The sequence below is a fragment of the Semicossyphus pulcher genome, unplaced genomic scaffold (genome assembly GCF_022749685.1).
Source record: "Semicossyphus pulcher isolate SPU_LCO1_2020_fin unplaced genomic scaffold, fSemPul1.0.p SCAF_20, whole genome shotgun sequence".
In the NCBI taxonomy this organism is placed as follows: domain Eukaryota; kingdom Metazoa; phylum Chordata; class Actinopteri; order Labriformes; family Labridae; genus Semicossyphus; species Semicossyphus pulcher.
Window position 1 is genome coordinate 10,404,358 of NW_027211694.1, and position 22,612 is coordinate 10,426,969.

The window sequence follows — 22,612 nt, forward strand, 5'->3', positions numbered from 1 at the left end:
CACCAGGTTCACAGATGTTTCAGTATAAATTAAAAATAACAAAAAACAATTACGCAAGCTCCAAATGGGCCACAGCTGTGAGGGAGAAACACACCAACACACAAGAGCAAGTGATGCGTCATTAACTGGATCACAGGCAGCAAACTAAACGAGGAGCACAGTTGGAAGCAAAAAGAAGAAAGGATCTTTTATAACTACTCTCATGCAATCATTCTTCAGATTGCACCAAAGTTTTCAGACAGAACTTGATGTTGTTAAAGCAGAAATCTCCCCAGGAACAGGCTGAATATGATCACTCAGTATCACAGCAGCAGTAAATAATGTAGAAGGCATCTGTTGTGTTTTAGCTTGCAGACTCCTGCCGCACTGCTGACGCTTCTTTTTTTGGACATACCGGTCGAGCATTTCACTAATTAACAGCCTGGTCCTTGAAGCTTCCTTTAGCTGAAAAGAAAAATATTTTCAAGATTCTTTCAAATTGTCTCCTAGTGAGGACGGAGCTGAGATGTGGTGGTAGAAAGTGAGCACTCTGTATCGAGGCAAAGTGCCAGTTCAAGGCGGGATTGTTATGCCTCTGTTACATCTTCTATGTAGAACGCGCGGAGGCGGAACGGTTGGGCGAGGTCGTTCCACCTCTGAGCCGGCATCAGAGGTAGTAACAGAGGCGAAACGGCGTCAGTGTAAACAACGGAGCCGGCAGGGTGGAACAGCGCTGTGTGTGTATTTGAATCACGCGCTGTTTGTTTACACCTCACGCACGTTTTGCTTCTACAAGGCTGGAACACTTCATAAAAACACACACTGGGGCGGATGTAATCCGGCGTTGCTTGCTCCAATGTAAAATGGCAAAGGTGGCGTGACGGCAGAGCTGCTTTATGGCGTTGTGGCGGCCTTGTGTGGACTTGAATCTCAGCTACCAATTACCTAATAATGAAATTCAATCACTTTAATCACTGAAATTTGTATTCACTTTGAATCGCATTAAATGTAAGTCACAGCATTAAATACTTTTATTTTGCTGTTGTAAATATTTGTTGGTAAAGTAACAAGAAAGTAGATTAGCAAAAGTGTCAACCAACAGTGTAAATAGTTACATTGTGCTTCATGTCAAGCAGCTATTTTAGTTACTTAGTCTTAGTCTGCTTATTAGTTTTAGTCACTTTTACCTTTTATAGTTGCCCCTAAAGTCAAAACATCTTAGTTTAGTTTTAGTCCAAACTTTTTCTCTCTTAAGAAAATGTGACTCCACCCCCAAAACTCTTCTTTTTCTGTGAGCCTGAAGCAGAAAGGGTTAACAGAGAAAGCTCACAAACCACCTATTTTGATACCCATTATCTCCAACCGGGTTACCACGTTAGAGGAATTTATTGCTTGTATTATGACAGAGAGATTAGACGCACAGTGGGGGAAAACATGCGCGTCACAATTTTTATTATCAACGATCTATTTTTAGATCATCAACATCTCGTCTTCATCATGGAAAAAAGATTGCTCACGAACATTTTTTGTTATTATTCTCGTTAACACTGATGCCAAGGAGGGAACAAAGTATCACAGGCGAAAGATCAACGATACTTGGCCACGGGAAGAACAAGACAGCGATATAACAAGTAAAAATACACCTGAACACTGAAGTCCACAAGAATTAAAACACTCAGAGAGTGAAAAAATCAGTTTTTGAAATTTGGTCAATAAAAATGTGATATTAGGGGTGCAGGTTTAGCTCAGCGGTCAAGGCGTGGACAGAGGCTCAGTCCTCGATGCAGCAGCAGGTTCAACTCCGACCCTCGGCCCTCTGCTGCGCGTCATCCCCACTCTCTCTTGGTTCAATCCACTGTCCTGTCAGAGAAAGGCAAAACAATAATCTTAACAAAAATAATAAATAACAAAAGAATGTAATATTAGCAACACATTTGCTACAGTAGCAGCTGTAGCATAGTGGCTAGCTTGGTTAGCAATCTCTTCCTCTATCTTATCTTGTCCTCTTGACTATTGAATCAATTTCATGTATCCTGTTGCTTCAGAGATTTAAATATGATGACAGTTCTTAGCTTCAATTCTTTTGGCTGCATCACTAACACTATCTGCGTGTGTGTATCGGAGTGTGTGTGTCCACGAGTATTCATTCTAGCGCCTTAAGCCTTTGCACCCTACTCCCCCTTTCTCCTCACATATGTGTGTTTTTGTGCTTCCTGGCTTGTGCATTATCCGCCTTTGTGAGAGTGTGATTCCCCCAAAGAGAAGCAGCGATGCATTCACTGCCCTCTGCTTTCAGTCCCTCCCTCTCTCGAACTCTTTCCTCCCGTTCATTCTTGCTCTTATTGTGCCTTTACATGTACCACTGCACTCCCCCTTCTTTCTGTCCCCCTGTGCTCTCACTTCATTTGACTGGTGACTGATGTCGGGATACAGCAGCAGGATAGAGCGGATTTCCAACTTTAAATCTGACTTTCAGATCTGATCATTTGTTTATTTTTGAGATTTAAACGTTAGAAGGATGTGGGACGGACGAATCGACCCGAGGAGGCTCAAAGCCAGCAGCTCCTCTTCCAGAGGGAAACACCTCATCCCTGCCTCCCCCTCCATCCCCATCTCTCCTTCTTTCCCTGCTTCTCCCTCCATCCCTATCCCACCACCTTTCCACGTGTCTCCCCCCTTCCAACCCTCTCCCCCTCTTCCCCCCTCTCGCCGTCCCCCGCTCCCCCCATCTCCCTCCTTCCCTGCACCTTCCCCTCGCTCCCATCGCCACCCTATCATCCTCCCCTCCTCATGTCCTCCCCACTATCCCTCTTTCGTAGTCGCCTCCTCGGTGCATCCTTCCCTCCAGCACTCTCCGTCCTTCCCCGCTCCCGCTCCACGGCCTACACCCGCCGTTCAGCCCTCCCTCCATCCCTTTCCTCCGGTCGCTGTTGCCTCCTGTCCCGGCCTGCGACCTTCTCCCCCCTCTCTGCCTCCCTCTGTGTCTCTGTGTCTGTTGCCTGCTGACCATCGCGTCGTCTGTGTCCCTCAGGAGCTGCACAGGAGATACGAAGCAGCTCCAGAATCAACGAAGACAAAGGCCCTGCAGACGGTCATCGAAATGAAGGTAAAAGCTGTTGCTTTATGTCAACACTATTATCCCTTTACTCTATCGTAGTAGTACTGCTGCTGCTCTTACAAAGCACATCACACCTGGACTTTTATCTTAACACGAGCATGTTGATGTCCCACCAGGACGCAAAGATCAGCTCCATGGAGCGCGGCCTGAGGGAGCTGGAGGAGGAGGTGAACATGCTCAAGTCCAACGGAGCTCTGAGCAGCGAGGAGCGGGAGGAGGAGATCAAACAGATGGAGGTCTACAGATCCCACTCCAAGTTCATGAAGAACAAGGTGACGCATTCACACACACACAACTTTGCCAAACCATTTTTTTCTTCCGCCTTTTGAAGGTTGCAGAATTTTGCTTGCAGGAATCTCACACATGATGGATACAAGTTTCATGGCAAGAACAAAGAAGGAGCCCCTCTCATCTTTCATTGATTTTAGCATTATAAACATGCAGTGTTATGTTTGTATAGTAATAATCTTAACGGTTTACATACCTGTTTTAGAAAGGGGAAGGTTTGTTGCAGCCCTGAATCACAAACTTTAACGTGCGCAAACGTCTGCATGATTTTTATGGTCAATTAAGACTTATTTAACAGACTTGCCACTGATAGCCTCCTGAGACCCGAGCTTTTGTTTGGTATGCATTTTTAATTTCTCCTACCTTTTGGGGATTAATAGGACCTAATAAGTATAAAAGCTAAGAATTGTCTTTGTGTTACATTGAAAAAGTCCCATGTCCTCATGTGAGTACCTTGTGGTAACGGTGTTGTAGCTTGTTGCTATTGATAAAATTAGTCAAATGTGTCTGCCATGTCAAGCTACAACTGTTAATACACATTAAACAAACAAGTTTCAATCATAAAATCTGAAGAGGTTTTGTACCTGGTTGAGTTTTCTGTAGAGACCGACTGTAACACATTTTGGTCGGGATCATGGCCATCTTGAATGTACATTGATCAGTGTAATTTGCTTTTGTGACCACAGGGTGGTGGACAAAGTGTCCATGAATGAGACCAAACGGGTCTAAGTTTCGCAGAATTAAATATTATGGTGCTGTGAAGACAAAATGTAATGTCCCCGTGTGAGGACGCAGGGTCTCAGGAGGTTAAACAATGTTCAACTGGCAACAGTAGCACATGAAAGCCATTAAAACAACAGAGAGGAGTTTTATTTTGATATCCCAAAAATTATAGTTCAGAGACAGATCATATTTTTTTTTAGTTCATCTTTTGGTTTTAGTTTTTCAAAACACAGTAACAGTAATGGCATATTCCTGTTCGGCCAAAATACATTTGAAAATTGAAAAAAATTGAAAATTCCAAGATTAAAGTGATACATTTTCCAGAAAGAAATGGCAAATTTGTGAGAAAATAACTTACAAATGTATTATAAATAAATAGTAACAATAATTTTTAATTTAATTAAACTTTTTAAGATTAATTTTTGGACTTCTGCCTCTGTTGGATGGACAGCTGAAGAGCAACAGGAAACGCTGGAGGGTAGGGAGTGGGGTACCACAGGCACCAAATGAGGAGGACCACAGCCTCTGTCTTATCGGGCGCCGCTCCACCAACTGAGCCAAACCAGCGCCCCAATAATGATAATTAATAATTAATAAAGTCATAAATTTGCGCGAAACAAAACCCGTGTTTAAAGTAGCTTAGTATATTTTATACTTAGTACCAATTGGTGTTTTTGCAGCTGAGGGCCGCTCAAGCTTTCTCAGCTATGAAGTCTGCTTCTTATGCGCAGAGAAAATTGGTTAAATATGCGCCGAGCTCCGTGCCATGCACGCCTTTGTAAGCAGCAGAGCCAACAGGGCAGAGCGCAGAAGAGAAACAGATGAATCGAGAGGGAGGGGGATGTAAACACCAACCTACTTTTTGAGTCGGGGTCACATCTCAAAAAGGTTTCTGTCAACACTATTTCCCTCGTGTTTGTTTGTCCCAAATTTTAATCTTGGAATTTCCTCATTTTTTCTTGAAATATAACTCTTCTCCTCAAGCGCCATTTTTTGTTTGTTTGTTTGTTTTCTTTGTAACAATGGCCCAAATACGCTGTCTTAAAAAAATTATGATTTAAAAGTAAAATAAAAAGTAATAACCAAGGAGAAATAAGTCTCCATCCACATCCAAAGTAGGACACTGTCAGTGGTGCTTATTCCAATCCAAACCACTCACTGCTGTGGTATATGATGGTAGTAATGCTGCATGTAGGAGGAAGATGTACAGTCGGTGGTTTTAATGCATTATCCCAGCATGTGTGGTCAGAGCGGTCAGCGGCTGATGTGTTTGTGGTCATGGTGACACCCTCCTCTCCTGCCAGGTTGAGCAGCTGAAGGAAGAGCTAACTCAGAGCCAATCAGAGACGGAGGAGCTAAAGCAACGAGCCAATGAGCTTCAGCGGGAGGTGTCCGCAGTAAGAGACACACCTGTGTGTCTATTTGCTCTTTTTTTTCTTCACTCTCTCTGAACCTCACGCTCTTTCTGTCTTACAGGTTGGCTAAAGGCTGCTGCATGAGTAGAATGTGTAGTTTTCTTATGTGTTCAGACAGCTGTAAACAACTATAACTCTTAAACGCCACAACAAACTAGAGCAACATGGTCAATTAAAACATCCTTTTTTATTCTGTAAGCAGCTGTTTTACCTTTTCTTATGAACATGTCAGGAGGTTTTTACTCCCACTCTGTTTATGATCGGCTGCTGAGGATGTATGTTGTTTCTAGCTGTCTGAACTGAGCTGAGAATCCGGTGGTGCTGTGCTGCAGTTTGCAGACGTCTAACCTGCTTCTCTTTTTCTGCATGAGGTTTCTCTTCCAGTAGTGGCTTGGACTAGTTTGCTACGGTTTTATTTACTCATTTTCTTGTGGTTTGGGTCTACTCTTTTTAGGTGTCAAGGTAAAAAAATTGGGGCTAACCCTGACCCTCTTGTGTAGTTACATGTTATAAATGGTGTGTGCACTGACTTAAATGTGTCTTTAACTGTTGTTTGCTTCCCAGAGAGAAAGAAGACTGTGTAGAGAGATTACATCGACCTCACAGCTTCCTTAGCATAACCTGACACAGTAGCCCAGTAGAATCCACTCACAGTTCGGGTTGGGCATCCAAAATTCAGATTCTGAATAAATCATTCTGCTTATCGATTCCTAAACAAATTTCACTCAGGCAGAGCCGCATGAATCACGGCCACACACACGGCAATACAGACAGATCGTGTCTGTATTTATATCCAGAATCCATCTAAGCTTTTATAACGGGACGATCCCGAGCCGACGACACAGAGAGGTGGCGGCAATACTGTAATCATGCAGCGCAGTGAGGAAACCGATCTGTGTGTGTTTCTCATGCTCTGCCCCTGGTAGGTTCGCGATCTGTCCCGTATTTCCGTGAACAACCTTTATAAAGCATGCGTAGTCTATCAGAGTTATCATGCCTGCTATCATGCCGACAGACGTTAGGAGAGGAGCAGATGTGACACGGATCTGTGTGTGTTTCTCGTGCTTGGTACCTGGCTCAATAACGTCGCAATCTGTCCGTATTTCCACGCACAGTTAAAGTATAAACTCTGTTTATTTCATTTCACGTCATCACTTCAGTCCGTATTCACCTGCTCGCTTCCCCTGTGCTGCGAGTCTGCATCAGTTTTTTGTACTATAGCATATAGATGTGTTTTAAAGTCTTATTACGATGCATAATGGAATTGACCAACAAGAATTTCATTTCAGAATCATGTTGGGTCAACAACAGTCTTGAAAACATTATATATGGTAAAAAAGAAATGCAGGATGCGAAGCCGGGGTTGCCAGGTCTGCGGTTTTCCTGCGGAATTGGCGAGAGGCCCAACCCTACTCATAATACACACAGTCTATAATAAAACTAGTGCTTATGACGAGTGCTCAATTAGTAAAGCTTGTAGTGGATTTTAACACTGAAAGTAAGCATGTAATCCTCTCCAGTATGCGCTCTAACTGGGTCTTTTTCTCTCGTTCATCCTGTCACGTGCGTGTGTCTCTCAGATGGACCAGGCAAAGCAGGAGCTGAGCCGTAAGGACAGCGAGCTGCTGGCCTTCAGGACCAAACTGGACACTCTGAACAATCAGTTTTCTGACAGCAAACAACACGTGGACGTGCTCAAGGAGTCACTCACTGCCAAGGAACAGAGAGCCGCTATACTACAGACTGAGGTACATAGATACTCTTCTGCTCATACCTGTTTCTGTACTTTTACTTGCCACAAGAAATTTGATATTTAAATACGTGTTTGCACAGGTGGATGCGCTGCGTCTGCGTCTGGAGGAAAAGGAATCCCTCCTCTCTAAAAAGAGCCAACAGATTTCAGAGCTGACGGAGGAGAAGAGCACTCAGAGCGGAGAGATCAGCGACCTCAAAGACATGCTGGACGTCAAGGAGCGCAAAGTTAATGTGCTGCAGAAGAAGGTACGAAACACTACATACGACTTTAGGATGCATTCATACATAAAGTCCGTTTGTTAGATCCGAATAAAAGACCAAATTGTTACAATGTCGCATTGTGCCTCAAGTTTGGTTTGTGTTCACACGGCAGCTTTTACCAGCGGACCAAAAGTTTTGATGCGCGAAGAAACTGCTCTCTGATTGGTCAGAATTTCCACGTCGGTACTCCCTGCTGTGAACAAAGAGAGAGAGCACACTCCTCATGTTGTCTGAGTTTTTTTTTTACTTGTAACCGACACTGCTCCACAGTCCCATCAATCCCTTGTGATTTTTTCCGCGAAAGTTGCCACAGACACCCAGTCTGTAATAATAATATATCCTGCCAACTGAAAGGCTTTCATCAGTGGGCCATAGGCTCAATCACCATTGTGTTACCTCATTCAGCCATAGATAATGACTTAACAGACATTTATTTACATGAAAATCCTCTAGATTATATTATATATTAGAGATAGACCGATATGGTTTTTTCAGGGCCGATACCGATTATTAGTAGTCAAGAAGGCCGATAACCGATATTTGAAGCCGATATTCATTTGCAGTAAAAGTGAAAATATTAGCGTCAAAATTTTGAATAATACAAACTCCAACACTTAACTTTGTTTAAATGCCTTTAAGCATATGCATCAGAGCCAAAATAACCCAGTTTTAAATTGATCTGTTATCGGCCGTTGGATAAAAAAAAAAAAAAAAAAGGCCAATGCCGATATGCGTCAAAATGCCGAATATCGGCGCCGATAATCGGTCTATCCCTATTATATATATGTTATTATATTATTATATATATTAATATCATCCTAATCCTGATTTCCTGTTACTGTCAAAGTGGCAATATCTGTTTAGCCATGGTGGCTTTCACTACTCATGCTACTTACAAGTACTTCTCTTAATTTTTAACAAACCAGTCACTAGCACTGAAAAAGTGAAAGTCAACACTTCCTATTCGTTAGTCTAATTTACTGTAGTCTAAGATTTTGAATGCAGTAAAACTGTAAAACCTTAAATTTACAAGCTATAGACTCAATCGAAATGAATATAAAAAGATCAAAAGGGGCTAAAAAGGCTTAAATTTAGATACAAATATTGTGGATGATAATGATTTTAGGTACTTGCAGATTGCTCTTCTGTTGCAATCTACCTTCACCACTAATATGATGTTGTCATGTTATGCTTCAACCACTAGATGGGGCTGTAGGACAGTGTTTAGTTCAGGTGCTGAACTGGACAAACAGACGAGTTTGCACGCACACAGAAAGACGCACAGACAAGCAGATAGACAGCCAAGAGTTACAGGTTACATTAGGTTATTTCAGTGTGTTTTTGTGCGTGTATCTCTATGGTAACGCTGTCAGTTAGAGAGATGGGCAGCAGTGGCCCAAGCTGGGAGCTAGATGCACCCTGGATTTAAAAGGACGGGTTCAAACTGTTCTTTAGACTGTAATTAAAACCAGTCAAGAGTTGATCTCCTGCATTGAGAGTCTTACGCGTCTGTTGCCGTAGAGATTCAACCTCTCCCCTTCTTCCTCCCCATCCCTTCTGTTGTCTCGAGCGCGAGCAGATAATTGATAGAGACAATCAAGCAGACAGACATAAAGCAGGACAGGGAGGGGGAGGAGAGAGACAGGGTGCGTTTGAAATCAGATGCATACTAATGAGTTCCTCCTGCTCAATAAATGATGACCTCTGCCGCCTTCAAATAGAATACAGTCCGGCGTCTGAGCGGGAGACGGAGGCGCCGCTGACTCCTCGTTTAGCTCGTGTGCACTTTCTGATTTCTTCTCTTTTAAGATGTGCAAAAACTATAAATACCGTCTTTCTGCTTCTCTTCTGTCTTGTGTTTTTAACCCGTCGTTATATGTTCTACGCGAAGGAAATTACCAGGAGATATTCACCTGATCTCCCATCATCCTCCTCTCTTTGTTCTTAATTTTCTTTCATACAAGAAGCGGAAGATGAAGAGAGGCGTCAGCTGGTTATTGTTTTGTTAACATATTCCGGCTCATTATCACATGCGATTTGGGGACTAAAATAGGACAAGACAGGCAGGGAATGTGTGTGTGTGTGTGTGCGTGCGTCAGTTTCAGGAAGTGCAGACGGGATCAAAGAGCCTCACTGCCTCTCAATGTCAAGTGTGTGTGTGTGTGCGTGAGGAGGAGGTGTCAGTCAAGCTGTCAGGTGAACACTTGATTAATGAGGCGCTGGAAATGTTTTACTGTATGAACACACACACACACACTCGCGGTCGCTCTTGTGCTGTAAATGTGCGAGTCTCACCTGCAGTGGAGTCAGAGGTTACATACCAATCTGACTTTTTTCTTAATTTTATGACGGGCTGTCAGTCGCTTGATTTCCTTTCTCTCCAACAATGAGAAGGAAAAGAGAGGGAGGCTGAAATGTGCCCAAATCTCCTCTTAACACCACCTTACATAAGCTCTCCATCCCTCGCTTCTTTTTAATCCTCAATTTGTTATTTCTGCGCAGCTTCCATCCATTTTTTAATGAATATCGCAAAGTTGACATAACTCCTTATCTTTGTCTGTGATCGCACGCAGTACGAGCACACGCACGCACAGATACACACACTCATAGTGGGTTCAGGGAAAGAGTGAGTGCTTTCGGTTATTTCTGCTGATTTTGTGTTTTAAAAGAAAATTAATCTGCTACCAAATCGCTGAGAGAAAAGAGGAGGAGGCAGGGAGAGGGGAGAGAGGTGGAGGTAAAGAGGAGGGTGTTTGGAGAAAGGGTTAAAGGTCGCAAAGCTCAGGGAGAAAGTGTGGATTTGACTGTACAGCACCTCTACCAGTATGTTAAAAATCACATCAGAGCTCTCTCTTTGTTTCAGGGAACTTTACCACCTTACACTAACGAGTTACAAAAGGACAATTTGATTCCTTAGATGTGGGAAAGCCGACACAGGTTATGTGTAATAGCATTGAACATTTATGAGCACAAAAAAATCTATAGATTGATTTATATGATTACAGTTAGTCGTCCGGCTTGTGTGATTCGAGCTCAATCAACCATCAAACGGTCTGTTCTTCATAGCAACAGTCTATTATCGAGAAATTGCTAAATCCCTAGCAACGGTCTGTTCTTCATAGCAACGGTCTGTTATTGGGAAATTGCTAAATCCCTAGCAATGGTCTGTTCTTCATAGCAACTGTCTATTATCGAGAAATTGCTAAACCCCTAGCAACGGTCTGTTCTTCATAGCAACGGCCTGTTATTGAGAAATTGCAAAATCCCTAGCAATGGTCTGTTCTTCATAGCAACGGTCTGTTATTGAGAAATTGCCAAATCCCTATCAACAATCTGTTCTTAATAGCAACGGTCTGTTATCGGAAAATTGCTAAATCCCTAGCAACGGTCTGTTCTTCATAGCAACGGTCTGTTATTGGGAAATTGCTAAACCCCTAGCAACGGTCTGTTCTTCATAGCAACGGCCTGTTATTGAGAAATTGCTAAATCCCTAGCAATGGTCTGTTCTTCATAGCAACGGCCTGTTATCACGAAATTGTTAAATCCCTAGCAACGGTCTGTTATTGGGAAATTGCTAAATTCCTATCAATGGTCTGTTCTTCATAGCAACGGTCTATGCAACGGTCTATTATCGAGAAATTGCTAAATCCCTAGCAACGGACCATTCTTCATAGCAACGGTCTGTTATCGGGAAATTGCTAAATCCCTAGCAACGGTCTATTCTTCATAGCAGCGGTCTATTATCGAGAAATTGCTAAATGCCTGGTAATGGTCTGTTCTTCATAGCAACGGTCTGTGTAATAAGTAGTTATATTATGGGGTGTAGCTGTGTATCTTTGAGTCTTATTGACTTTTAGTTTGTTTTATTTGTTGTTTTTTTCATTAAAGGTAGTTACATTTTTAGCTGAGTGACAAGTTTGAAATTTGCTGCTATACTTTCAATGCGTCTGCATAATTTGTTATCGTTGGGCCTCTTGTTATAGGCAGTTATCCCAGAGCTATATTTTGGCGGGTTTGAGAGTGGATACACATACAACACATTATTATTATTCTTTTGTGAACATGAAAAAACATCTCTGTTTATGAGTGTTTCCCTCCTTTTCTCCCTGCAGATAGAGAACCTGCAGGATCAGCTGAGGGACAAAGAGAAGCAGCTGTCCGGCCTGAAAGACAGAGTCAAGTCTTTACAGACAGACACCTCGAACACAGACACAGCGCTGGGAACACTGGAGGAGGCTCTGGCTGAGAAGGTACACACTTACACACACTCATTTACACACACACACACACACACACACACACACACACACACACACACACACACACATGACGCTGGTCTACCTCAGGTCAACTCCGGAGCAGGGTTACATTAATAAAACCACTCTGCGCAGAACCGCCGACCACCCACGCCATGACCAAATGACTCTGGATTGATGGAAATGCACCAATAATCACATCGTCTGTTTCATTATTAAATCATTCACAGCCTGTGTTCATAAAAGGTTAAGGACCATCCAAAGTGCACTCACATGGCTCGGCACACAACGTCATCGCCTGGCTCTGAACATTCAGGTACCATAGCAATAAAACAGTCCTGAGCCACCTGATCATGGGAATTGGACCCTCACCCACCCGTCTGATGATCTGTTATACTACATTGAGGACTCGACCCTGATTCTGGGAAACAAACCAGTGACACCTACACCGGCCGGCCGCTTTGAAGTGTGTAATGAGGATATATTTTTGTACTGTTAAGTCAGATTATGTTACCGACTCAATCTCCTTTGCACGCATGCACACAGACAGGAAATAGGCCTGTTAATTGTCCAGTGACTAATATTCATGGTGTCGGCTGGATGTGTGAGTGTTGGCAGGCGAAGGTGCCCGATGAGTCCAACTTCACTCAAACCACTTTCACAGAGTTTTTTCTTAGTTTTGGTGCCCTTGGATACCTTTTCTTTTTTACCTTCTATTTCTTCACCTTGTACTTTCTATATTCTTGTATATTGTGTTACTACTTCTTGCCATCATAAACACATTGTTGAGTTTCAAAGCAGAACAGAATAACTGACTATTGAGCATCTACCATCACCTGTTTGTACGTCTATATTTGTGAGGACCTGTCATTGGCATAAAGCTCTTACTAACCCCTTTATCTAACTTTACCCATTAAAATGACACTCCAACACTAATCCCTTATTGTAATCGTAACTGAAGTTAATTCATTAACTCATTTAAAAGACCAGTACATTAAATTAAGTTGCATTTAGCTGTGACCAATCTTGGAACCCTTCGACTATAGCCAAACGACAATAAAGCCTCTGGGAGCAGCGGTGAACATGTCAAGCGTGTCCGGTTTAGCCAGCGTTTAGCGATAACGACTTCCACCCAAATAGTCTTTATCCCTGCGTTGCATTGTTTACAGTCCAGTTAGCAACTTGAGAAGCGACCGTGTGTTAAGATCAAAAGTGAAGCGAAATTTGCTTCCCCAGCAAAATAAACAGCATCATTTCATGGTTCAGTATATCTCCGGAAAAGCGCTGGTTCATCTGTTTCTGCTGAGTCTCAGTTTCACTGTAAATGGTGAGTTACACAGAGGCAGCACTTGGGCTAACTACAGCGGTATGAACCCGAAAAAGAAACAGTTTTTCTTGTGATTGACTTTAATTAACGGGTCTTAAGTTTGCCGAAATTTCAATATCATGATGCATTAGTAAAAAATGAAGCTTTGTTAGGTCTGTCCTCAAGAGGAGAAGAAAACTACTTTTAAAATGCTCGTTTGTTGAACGGAGGTCAGATCGATAATTTCGAATGCATTCGAGGAAGTCGGGAAATCTGAACGCTGAACGACTTTCGTGACACAGCATCAGGGAATTTGTTTCAGGTTTAATTTTAGACCTAGAATGGATTGTTAGCTGTTAGCATTCAGATGTCTGTTTATAGAGATTAATAAGAAGCTAAATCGTCGTCAGATAGCCGCTGATGGGAGCCGGGTCGCCATGGCGGCGGATTACTTTCCGCCTGCTTTTGCTCTCCACACGGACTGTTTTTCCTGCATACGCCGCAGCCTGCTGATATGTGATTGGTCAATATTACTCGGACTACAAGCGTAGTACAAACAGAAACCCGTATTAACAATCCACGTCCCCGCCGACAGATTCTACATCTCTATGTACTCTGATTAGCTCAAGTCACAAGTCAGAATCAGAGTACTTGTTCATTCAGCCAATCAGAGTACTTGTTCATTCAGCCAATCAGAGTACTTGTTCTTTGAGCCAATCAGAGTACTTGTTCTTTGAGTCAATCAGAGTACTTGTCCATTGAGCCAATCAGAGGACTTGTTTATTGATCCAATCAGAGAACTTGTTTATTGATCCAATCAGAGTACTTGTCCATTGAGCCAATCAGAGTACTTGTCCATTGAGCCAATCAGAGCACTTGTTCATTGAGCCAATCAGGTTACTTGTTCATTGAGCCAATCAGAGTACTTTATCATTCAGCCAGTAAGAGTACTTGTTCATTGAGCCAATCAGAGTACTTGTCCATTGAGCCAATAAGAGAACTTGTTTATTGAGCCAATCAGAGTACTTGTAAATTGAGCCAATCAGAGCACTTGTCCATTGAGCCAATCAGAGTACTTGTCCATTGAGCCAATCAGATTACTGTATCATTCAGCCAATCAGAGTACTTGTCCATTGAGCCAATCAGAGCACTTGTCCATTGAGCCAATCAGAGCACTTGTCCATTGAGCCAATCAGAGTACTTGTCCATTGAGCCAATCAGAGCACTTGTTCATTGAGCCAATCAGAGTACTTGTTCATTGAGCCAATCAGAGCACTTGTTCATTGAGCCAATCAGAGTACTTGTCAATTGAGCCAATCAGAGCAATTGTTCATTGAGCCAATCAGAGCACTTGTCCATTGAGCCAATCAGAGCACTTGTTCATTGAGCCAATCAGAGCACTTGTTCGTTGAGCCAATCAGGTTACTTCTCCATTGAGCCAATCAGAGCACTGCTCCATTGAGCCAATCAGAGTACTTGTCCATTGAGCCAATCAGAGCACTTGTCCATTGAGCCAATCAGAGCACTTGTTCATTGAGCCAATCAGAGCACTTCTCCATTGAGCCAATCAGAGCACTTGTTCATTGAGCCAATCAGGTTACTTGTTCATTGAGCCAATCAGAGTACTTGTCCATTGAGCCAATCAGAGCACTTGTTCATTGAGCCAATCAGGTTACTTCTCCATTGAGCCAATCAGAGCACTGCTCCATTGAGCCAATCAGAGCACTTCTCCATTGAGCCAATCAGAGCACTTGTCCATTGAGCCAATCAGAGCACTTGTCCATTGAGCCAATCAGAGCACTTCTCCATTGAGCCAATCAGAGCACTTGTCCATTGAGCCAATCAGAGTACTTGTCCATTGAGCCAATCAGATTACTGTATCATTGAGCCAATCAGATTACTGTATCATTCAGCCAATCAGAGCACTTGTTCATTGAGCCAATCAGAGCACTTCTCCATTGAGCCAATCAGAGCACTTGTCCATTGAGCCAATCAGAGCACTTGTCCATTGAGCCAATCAGAGCACTTGTCCATTGAGCCAATCAGAGTACTTGTCCATTGAGCCAATCAGATTACTGTATCATTCAGCCAATCAGAGCACTTGTTCATTGAGCCAATCAGAGCACTTGTCCGTTGAGCCAATCAGAGCACTTGTTCGTTGAGCCAATCAGGTTACTTCTCCATTGAGCCAATCAGAGTACTGCTCCATTGAGCCAATCAGAGTACTTGTCCATTGAGCCAATCAGAGCACTTGTCCATTGAGCCAATCAGAGCACTTGTTCATTGAGCCAATCAGAGCACTTCTCCATTGAGCCAATCAGAGCACTTGTTCATTGAGCCAATCAGAGCACTTGTCCATTGAGCCAATCAGAGTACTTGTCCATTGAGCCAATCAGAGCACTTGTTCATTGAGCCAATCAGGTTACTTCTCCATTGAGCCAATCAGAGCACTGCTCCATTGAGCCAATCAGAGCACTTGTTCATTGAGCCAATCAGGTTACTTCTCCATTGAGCCAATCAGAGCACTGCTCCATTGAGCCAATCAGAGCACTTGTCCATTGAGCCAATCAGAGCACTTCTCCATTGAGCCAATCAGAGTACTTGTCCATTGAGCCAATCAGAGCACTTGTCCATTGAGCCAATCAGAGCACTTCTCCATTGAGCCAATCAGAGCACTTGTCCATTGAGCCAATCAGAGTACTTGTCCATTGAGCCAATCAGAGCACTTGTTCATTGAGCCAATCAGGTTACTTCTCCATTGAGCCAATCAGAGCACTGCTCCATTGAGCCAATCAGAGCACTTGTCCATTGAGCCAATCAGAGCACTTGTCCATTGAGCCAATCAGAGCACTTGTTCGTTGAGCCAATCAGGTTACTTCTCCATTGAGCCAATCAGAGCACTGCTCCATTGAGCCAATCAGAGTACTTGTCCATTGAGCCAATCAGAGTACTTGTCCATTGAGCCAATCAGAGCACTTGTTCATTGAGCCAATCAGAGCACTTCTTCATTGAGCCAATCAGAGCACTTGTTCATTGAGCCAATCAGAGCACTTGTCCATTGAGCCAATCAGAGCACTTGTCCATTGAGCCAATCAGAGCACTTGTTCATTGAGCCAATCAGGTTACTTCTCCATTGAGCCAATCAGAGCACTGCTCCATTGAGCCAATCAGAGTACTTGTCCATTGAGCCAATCAGAGCACTTCTCCATTGAGCCAATCAGAGCACTTCTCCATTGAGCCAATCAGAGCACTTGTCCATTGAGCCAATCAGAGCACTTCTCCATTGAGCCAATCAGAGCACTTGTCCATTGAGCCAATCAGAGCACTTCTCCATTGAGCCAATCAGAGCACTTGTTCATTGAGCCAATCAGAGCACTTGTCCATTGAGCCAATCAGAGCACTTGTTCGTTGAGCCAATCAGGTTACTTCTCCATTGAGCCAATCAGAGCACTTGTCCATTGAGCCAATCAGAGCACTTGTTCATTGAGCCAATCAGAGCACTTCTCCATTGAGCCAATCAGGTTACTTCTCCATTGAGCCAATCAGAGCACTTCTCCATTGAGCCAATCAGAGCACTTGTCCATTGAGCCAATCAGAGCACTTGTCCGTTGAGCCAATCAGAGCACTTGTTCGTTGAGCCAATCAGGTTACTTCTCCATTGAGCCAATCAGAGCACTGCTCCATTGAGCCAATCAGAGTACTTGTCCATTGAGCCAATCAGAGTACTTGTCCATTGAGCCAATCAGAGCACTTGTTCATTGAGCCAATCAGAGCACTTCTCCATTGAGCCAATCAGAGCACTTGTCCATTGAGCCAATCAGAGCACTTGTCCATTGAGCCAATCAGAGCACTGCTCCATTGAGCCAATCAGAGCACTTCTCCATTGAGCCAATCAGAGCACTTGTCCATTGAGCCAATCAGAGCACTTCTCCATTGAGCCAATCAGAGCACTTCTCCATTGAGCCAATCAGAGTACTTGTCCATTGAGCCAATCAGAGCACTTGTTCGTTGAGCCAATCAGGTTACTTCTCCATTGAGCCAATCAGAGCACTGCTCCATTGAGCCAATCAGAGTACTTGTCCATTGAGCCAATCAGAGCACTTCTCCATTGAGCCAATCAGGTTACTTCTCCATTGAGCCAATCAGAGCACTTCTCCATTGAGCCAATCAGAGCACTTGTCCATTGAGCCAATCAGAGCACTTGTCCGTTGAGCCAATCAGAGCACTTGTCCGTTGAGCCAATCAGAGCACTTGTTCGTTGAGCCAATCAGGTTACTTCTCCATTGAGCCAATCAGAGCACTGCTCCATTGAGCCAATCAGAGTACTTGTCCATTGAGCCAATCAGAGCACTTGTTCATTGAGCCAATCAGAGCACTTCTCCATTGAGCCAATCAGAGCACTTGTCCATTGAGCCAATCAGAGCACTGCTCCATTGAGCCAATCAGAGCACTTCTCCATTGAGCCAATCAGAGCACTTGTCCATTGAGCCAATCAGATCACTTCTCCATTGAGCCAATCAGAGCACTTGTCCATTGAGCCAATCAGAGCACTTGTCCATTGAGCCAATCAGAGTACTTGTCCATTGAGCCAATCAGAGCACTTGTCCATTGAGCCAATCAGAGCACTTGTTCGTTGAGCCAATCAGGTTACTTCTCCATTGAGCCAATCAGAGCACTGCTCCATTGAGCCAATCAGAGTACTTGTCCATTGAGCCAATCAGAGCACTTGTCCATTGAGCCAATCAGAGCACTTGTTCATTGAGTCAATCAGAGCACTTCTCCATTGAGCCAATCAGAGCACTTGTTCATTGAGCCAATCAGAGCACTTGTCCATTGAGCCAATCAGAGTACTTGTCCATTGAGCCAATCAGAGCACTTGTTCATTGAGCCAATCAGGTTACTTCTCCATTGAGCCAATCAGAGCACTGCTCCATTGAGCCAATCAGAGCACTTGTCCATTGAGCCAATCAGAGCACTTGTCCATTGAGCCAATCAGAGCACTTCTCCATTGAGCCAATCAGAGCACTTGTCCATTGAGCCAATCAGAGCACTTGTTCATTGAGCCAATCAGGTTACTTCTCCATTGAGCCAATCAGAGCACTGCTCCATTGAGCCAATCAGAGCACTTGTCCATTGAGCCAATCAGAGCACTTGTCCATTGAGCCAATCAGAGCACTTGTCCGTTGAGCCAATCAGAGCACTTGTTCGTTGAGCCAATCAGGTTACTTCTCCATTGAGCCAATCAGAGCACTGCTCCATTGAGCCAATCAGAGTACTTGTCCATTGAGCCAATCAGAGTTACTTCTCCATTGAGCCAATCAGAGCACTGCTCCATTGAGCCAATCAGAGCACTTGTCCATTGAGCCAATCAGAGCACTTGTCCGTTGAGCCAATCAGAGCACTTGTTCGTTGAGCCAATCAGGTTACTTCTCCATTGAGCCAATCAGAGCATTGCTCCATTGAGCCAATCAGAGTACTTGTCCATTGAGCCAATCAGAGTACTTGTCCATTGAGCCAATCAGAGCACTTGTTCATTGAGCCAATCAGAGCACTTCTTCATTGAGCCAATCAGAGCACTTGTTCATTGAGCCAGTCAGAGTCCTTGTCCATTGAGCCAATCAGAGCACTTGTTCATTGAGCCAATCAGAGCACTTGTCCATTGAGCCAATCAGAGCACTTGTTCATTGAGCCAATCAGAGCACTTGTCCATTGAGCCAATCAGATTACTGTATCATTCAGCCAATCAGAGCACTTGTCCATTGAGCCAATCAGATTACTGTATCATTCAGCCAATCAGAGCACTTGTTCATTGAGCCAATCAGAGCACTTGTCCATTGAGCCAATCAGAGCACTTGTCCATTGAGCCAATCAGAGCACTTGTTCATTGAGCCAATCAGGTTACTTCTCCATTGAGCCAATCAGAGCACTTGTTCATTGAGCCAATCAGAGCACTTGTCCATTGAGCCAATCAGAGCACTTGTTCATTGAGCCAATCAGAGCACTTGTCCATTGAGCCAATCAGAGTACTTGTCCATTGAGCCAATCGGAGCACTTGTTCATTGAGCCAATCAGGTTACTTCTCCATTGAGCCAATCAGAGCACTGCTCCATTTAGCCAATCAGAGCACTTCTCCATTGAGCCAATCAGAGCACTTGTCCATTGAGCCAATCAGAGTACTTGTCCATTGAGCCAATCAGATTACTGTATCATTCAGCCAATCAGAGCACTTGTTCATTGAGCCAATCAGAGCACTTCTCCATTGAGCCAATCAGAGCACTTGTTCATTGAGCCAATCAGAGCACTTGTCCATTGAGCCAATCAGAGCACTTGTCCATTGAGCCAATCAGAGCACTTGTTCATTGAGCCAATCAGGTTACTTCTCCATTGAGCCAATCAGAGCACTTGTTCATTGAGCCAATCAGAGCACTTGTCCATTGAGCCAATCAGAGCACTTGTTCATTGAGCCAATCAGGTTACTTCTCCATTGAGCCAATCAGAGCACTGCTCCATTGAGCCAATCAGAGCACTTCTCCATTGAGCCAATCAGAGCACTTGTCCATTGAGCCAATCAGAGTACTTGTCCATTGAGCCAATCAGATTACTGTATCATTCAGCCAATCAGAGCACTTGTTCATTGAGCCAATCAGAGCACTTCTCCATTGAGCCAATCAGAGCACTTGTTCATTGAGCCAATCAGAGCACTTGTCCATTGAGCCAATCAGAGCACTTCTCCATTGAGCCAATCAGAGCACTTGTCCATTGAGCCAATCAGAGCACTTGTTCATTGAGCCAATCAGGTTACTTCTCCATTGATCCAATCAGAGCACTTGTCCATTGAGCCAATCAGAGCACTTGTCCATTGAGCCAATCAGAGCACTTGTCCGTTGAGCCAATCAGAGCACTTGTTCGTTGAGCCAATCAGGTTACTTCTCCATTGAGCCAATCAGAGCACTGCTCCATTGAGCCAATCAGAGTACTTGTCCATTGAGCCAATCAGAGCACTTGTTCATTGAGCCAATCAGAGCACTTGTCCATTGAGCCAATCAGAGCACTTGTTCATTGAGCCAATCAGAGCACTTGTCCATTGAGCCAATCAGATTACTGTATCATTCAGCCAATCAGAGCACTTGTCCATTGAGCCAATCAGATTACTGTATCATTCAGCCAATCAGAGCACTTGTTCATTGAGCCAATCAGAGCACTTGTCCATTGAGCCAATCAGAGCACTTGTCCATTGAGCCAATCAGAGCACTTGTTCATTGAGCCAATCAGGTTACTTCTCCATTGAGCCAATCAGAGCACTTGTTCATTGAGCCAATCAGAGCACTTGTCCATTGAGCCAATCAGATTACTGTATCATTCAGCCAATCAGAGCACTTGTCCATTGAGCCAATCAGATTACTGTATCATTCAGCCAATCAGAGCACTTGTTCATTGAGCCAATCAGAGCACTTGTCCATTGAGCCAATCAGAGCACTTGTCCATTGAGCCAATCAGAGCACTTGTTCATTGAGCCAATCAGGTTACTTCTCCATTGAGCCAATCAGAGCACTTGTTCATTGAGCCAATCAGAGCACTTGTCCATTGAGCCAATCAGAGCACTTGTTCATTGAGCCAATCAGAGCACTTGTCCATTGAGCCAATCAGAGTACTTGTCCATTGAGCCAATCGGAGCACTTGTTCATTGCGCCAATCAGGTCACTTCTCCATTGAGCCAATCAGAGCACTGCTCCATTGAGCCAATCAGAGCACTTCTCCATTGAGCCAATCAGAGCACTTGTCCATTGAGCCAATCAGAGTACTTGTCCATTGAGCCAATCAGATTACTGTATCATTCAGCCAATCAGAGCACTTGTTCATTGAGCCAATCAGAGCACTTCTCCATTGAGCCAATCAGAGCACTTGTTCATTGAGCCAATCAGAGCACTTGTCCATTGAGCCAATCAGAGCACTTGTCCATTGAGCCAATCAGAGCACTTGTTCATTGAGCCAATCAGGTTACTTCTCCATTGATCCAATCAGAGCACTTGTTCATTGAGCCAATCAGAGCACTTGTCCATTGAGCCAATCAGAGCACTTGTCCGTTGAGCCAATCAGAGCACTTGTTCGTTGAGCCAATCAGGTTACTTCTCCATTGAGCCAATCAGAGCACTGCTCCATTGAGCCAATCAGAGTACTTGTCCATTGAGCCAATCAGAGTACTTGTCCATTGAGCCAATCAGAGCACTTGTTCATTGAGCCAATCAGAGCACTTCTCCATTGAGCCAATCAGAGCACTTGTTCATTGAGCCAATCAGAGCACTTGTCCATTGAGCCAATCAGAGCACTGCTCCATTGAGCCAATCAGAGCACTTCTCCATTGAGCCAATCAGAGCACTTCTCCATTGAGCCAATCAGAGCACTTGTTCATTGAGCCAATCAGAGCACTTGTCCGTTGAGCCAATCAGATTACTGTATCATTCAGCCAATCAGAGCACTTGTTCATTGAGCCAATCAGAGCACTTCTCCATTGAGCCAATCAGAGCACTTGTCCATTGAGCCAATCAGAGCACTTGTCCATTGAGCCAATCAGAGCACTTGTTCATTGAGCCAATCAGGTTACTTCTCCATTGAGCCAATCAGAGCACTTGTTCATTGAGCCAATCAGAGCACTTGTCCATTGAGCCAATCAGAGCACTTGTTCATTGAGCCAATCAGAGCACTTGTCCATTGAGCCAATCAGAGCACTTGTCCATTGAGCCAATCAGAGCACTTGTTCATTGAGCCAATCAGGTTACTTCTCCATTGAGCCAATCAGAGCACTGCTCCATTGAGCCAATCAGAGCACTTCTCCATTGAGCCAATCATAGCACTTGTCCATTGAGCCAATCAGAGTAGTTGTCCATTGAGCCAATCAGATTACTGTATCATTCAGCCAATCAGAGCACTTGTTCATTGAGCCAATCAGAGTACTTGTTCTTTGAGCCAATCAAGTAACTTGTTCATAGTACTCTGATTGGCTCAACGGACAAGTGCTCTGATTGGCTCAATGGAGAAGTGCTCTGATTGGCTCAATGGACAAGTGCTCTGATTGGCTCAATGAACAAGTGCTCTGATTGGCTCAATCGACAAGTGCTCTGATTGGCTCAATGAACAAGTACCCTGATTGGCTCAATGATCAAGTAACCTGATTGGCTCAATGAACAAGTACTCTGATTGGCTCAATGAACAAGTAACCTGATTGGCTCAATGAACAAGTAACCTGATTGGCTCAATGGAGAAGTACTCTGATTGGCTCAATGAACAAGTAACCTGATTGGCTCAATGAACAAGTACGCTGATTGGCTCAATGAACAAGTACCCTGATTGGCTCAATGGACAAGTACCCTGATTGGCTCAATGGACAAGTGCTCTGATTGGCTCAATGAACAAGTACTCTGATTGGCTCAATGAACAAGTAACCTGATTAGCTCAATGAACAAGTACCCTGATTGGCTCAATGAACAAGTACTCTGATTGGCTCAATGAACAA

General features: G+C 43.9%; 1 protein-coding gene across 5 annotated transcripts in view; it reads left to right on the top strand.

Annotated features, from left to right (window-relative positions):
• The window catches only part of LOC138599323 (ELKS/Rab6-interacting/CAST family member 1-like), a 154,923-nt gene that overhangs the window by 35,759 nt on the left and 96,552 nt on the right, over positions 1-22,612 (top strand). For 3 of the 5 annotated variants that reach the window (XR_011308717.1, XM_069670929.1, XM_069670930.1), the window contains exons 7-11: positions 3,011-3,085; positions 3,214-3,369; positions 7,104-7,271; positions 7,357-7,524; positions 11,652-11,789. Coding sequence is in view for 4 of the 5 variants with exons in the window: in XM_069670929.1 (XP_069527030.1) it covers positions 3,011-3,085; positions 3,214-3,369; positions 7,104-7,271; positions 7,357-7,524; positions 11,652-11,789 (705 nt within the window). In the remaining variant the exon portion in view is untranslated. Of the gene's footprint in view, positions 1-3,010; positions 3,086-3,213; positions 3,370-5,412; positions 5,506-7,103; positions 7,272-7,356; positions 7,525-11,651; positions 11,790-22,612 lie in introns of all 5 variants that reach the window. The other 2 variants (XM_069670927.1, XM_069670928.1) reach the window with 1 other exon arrangement.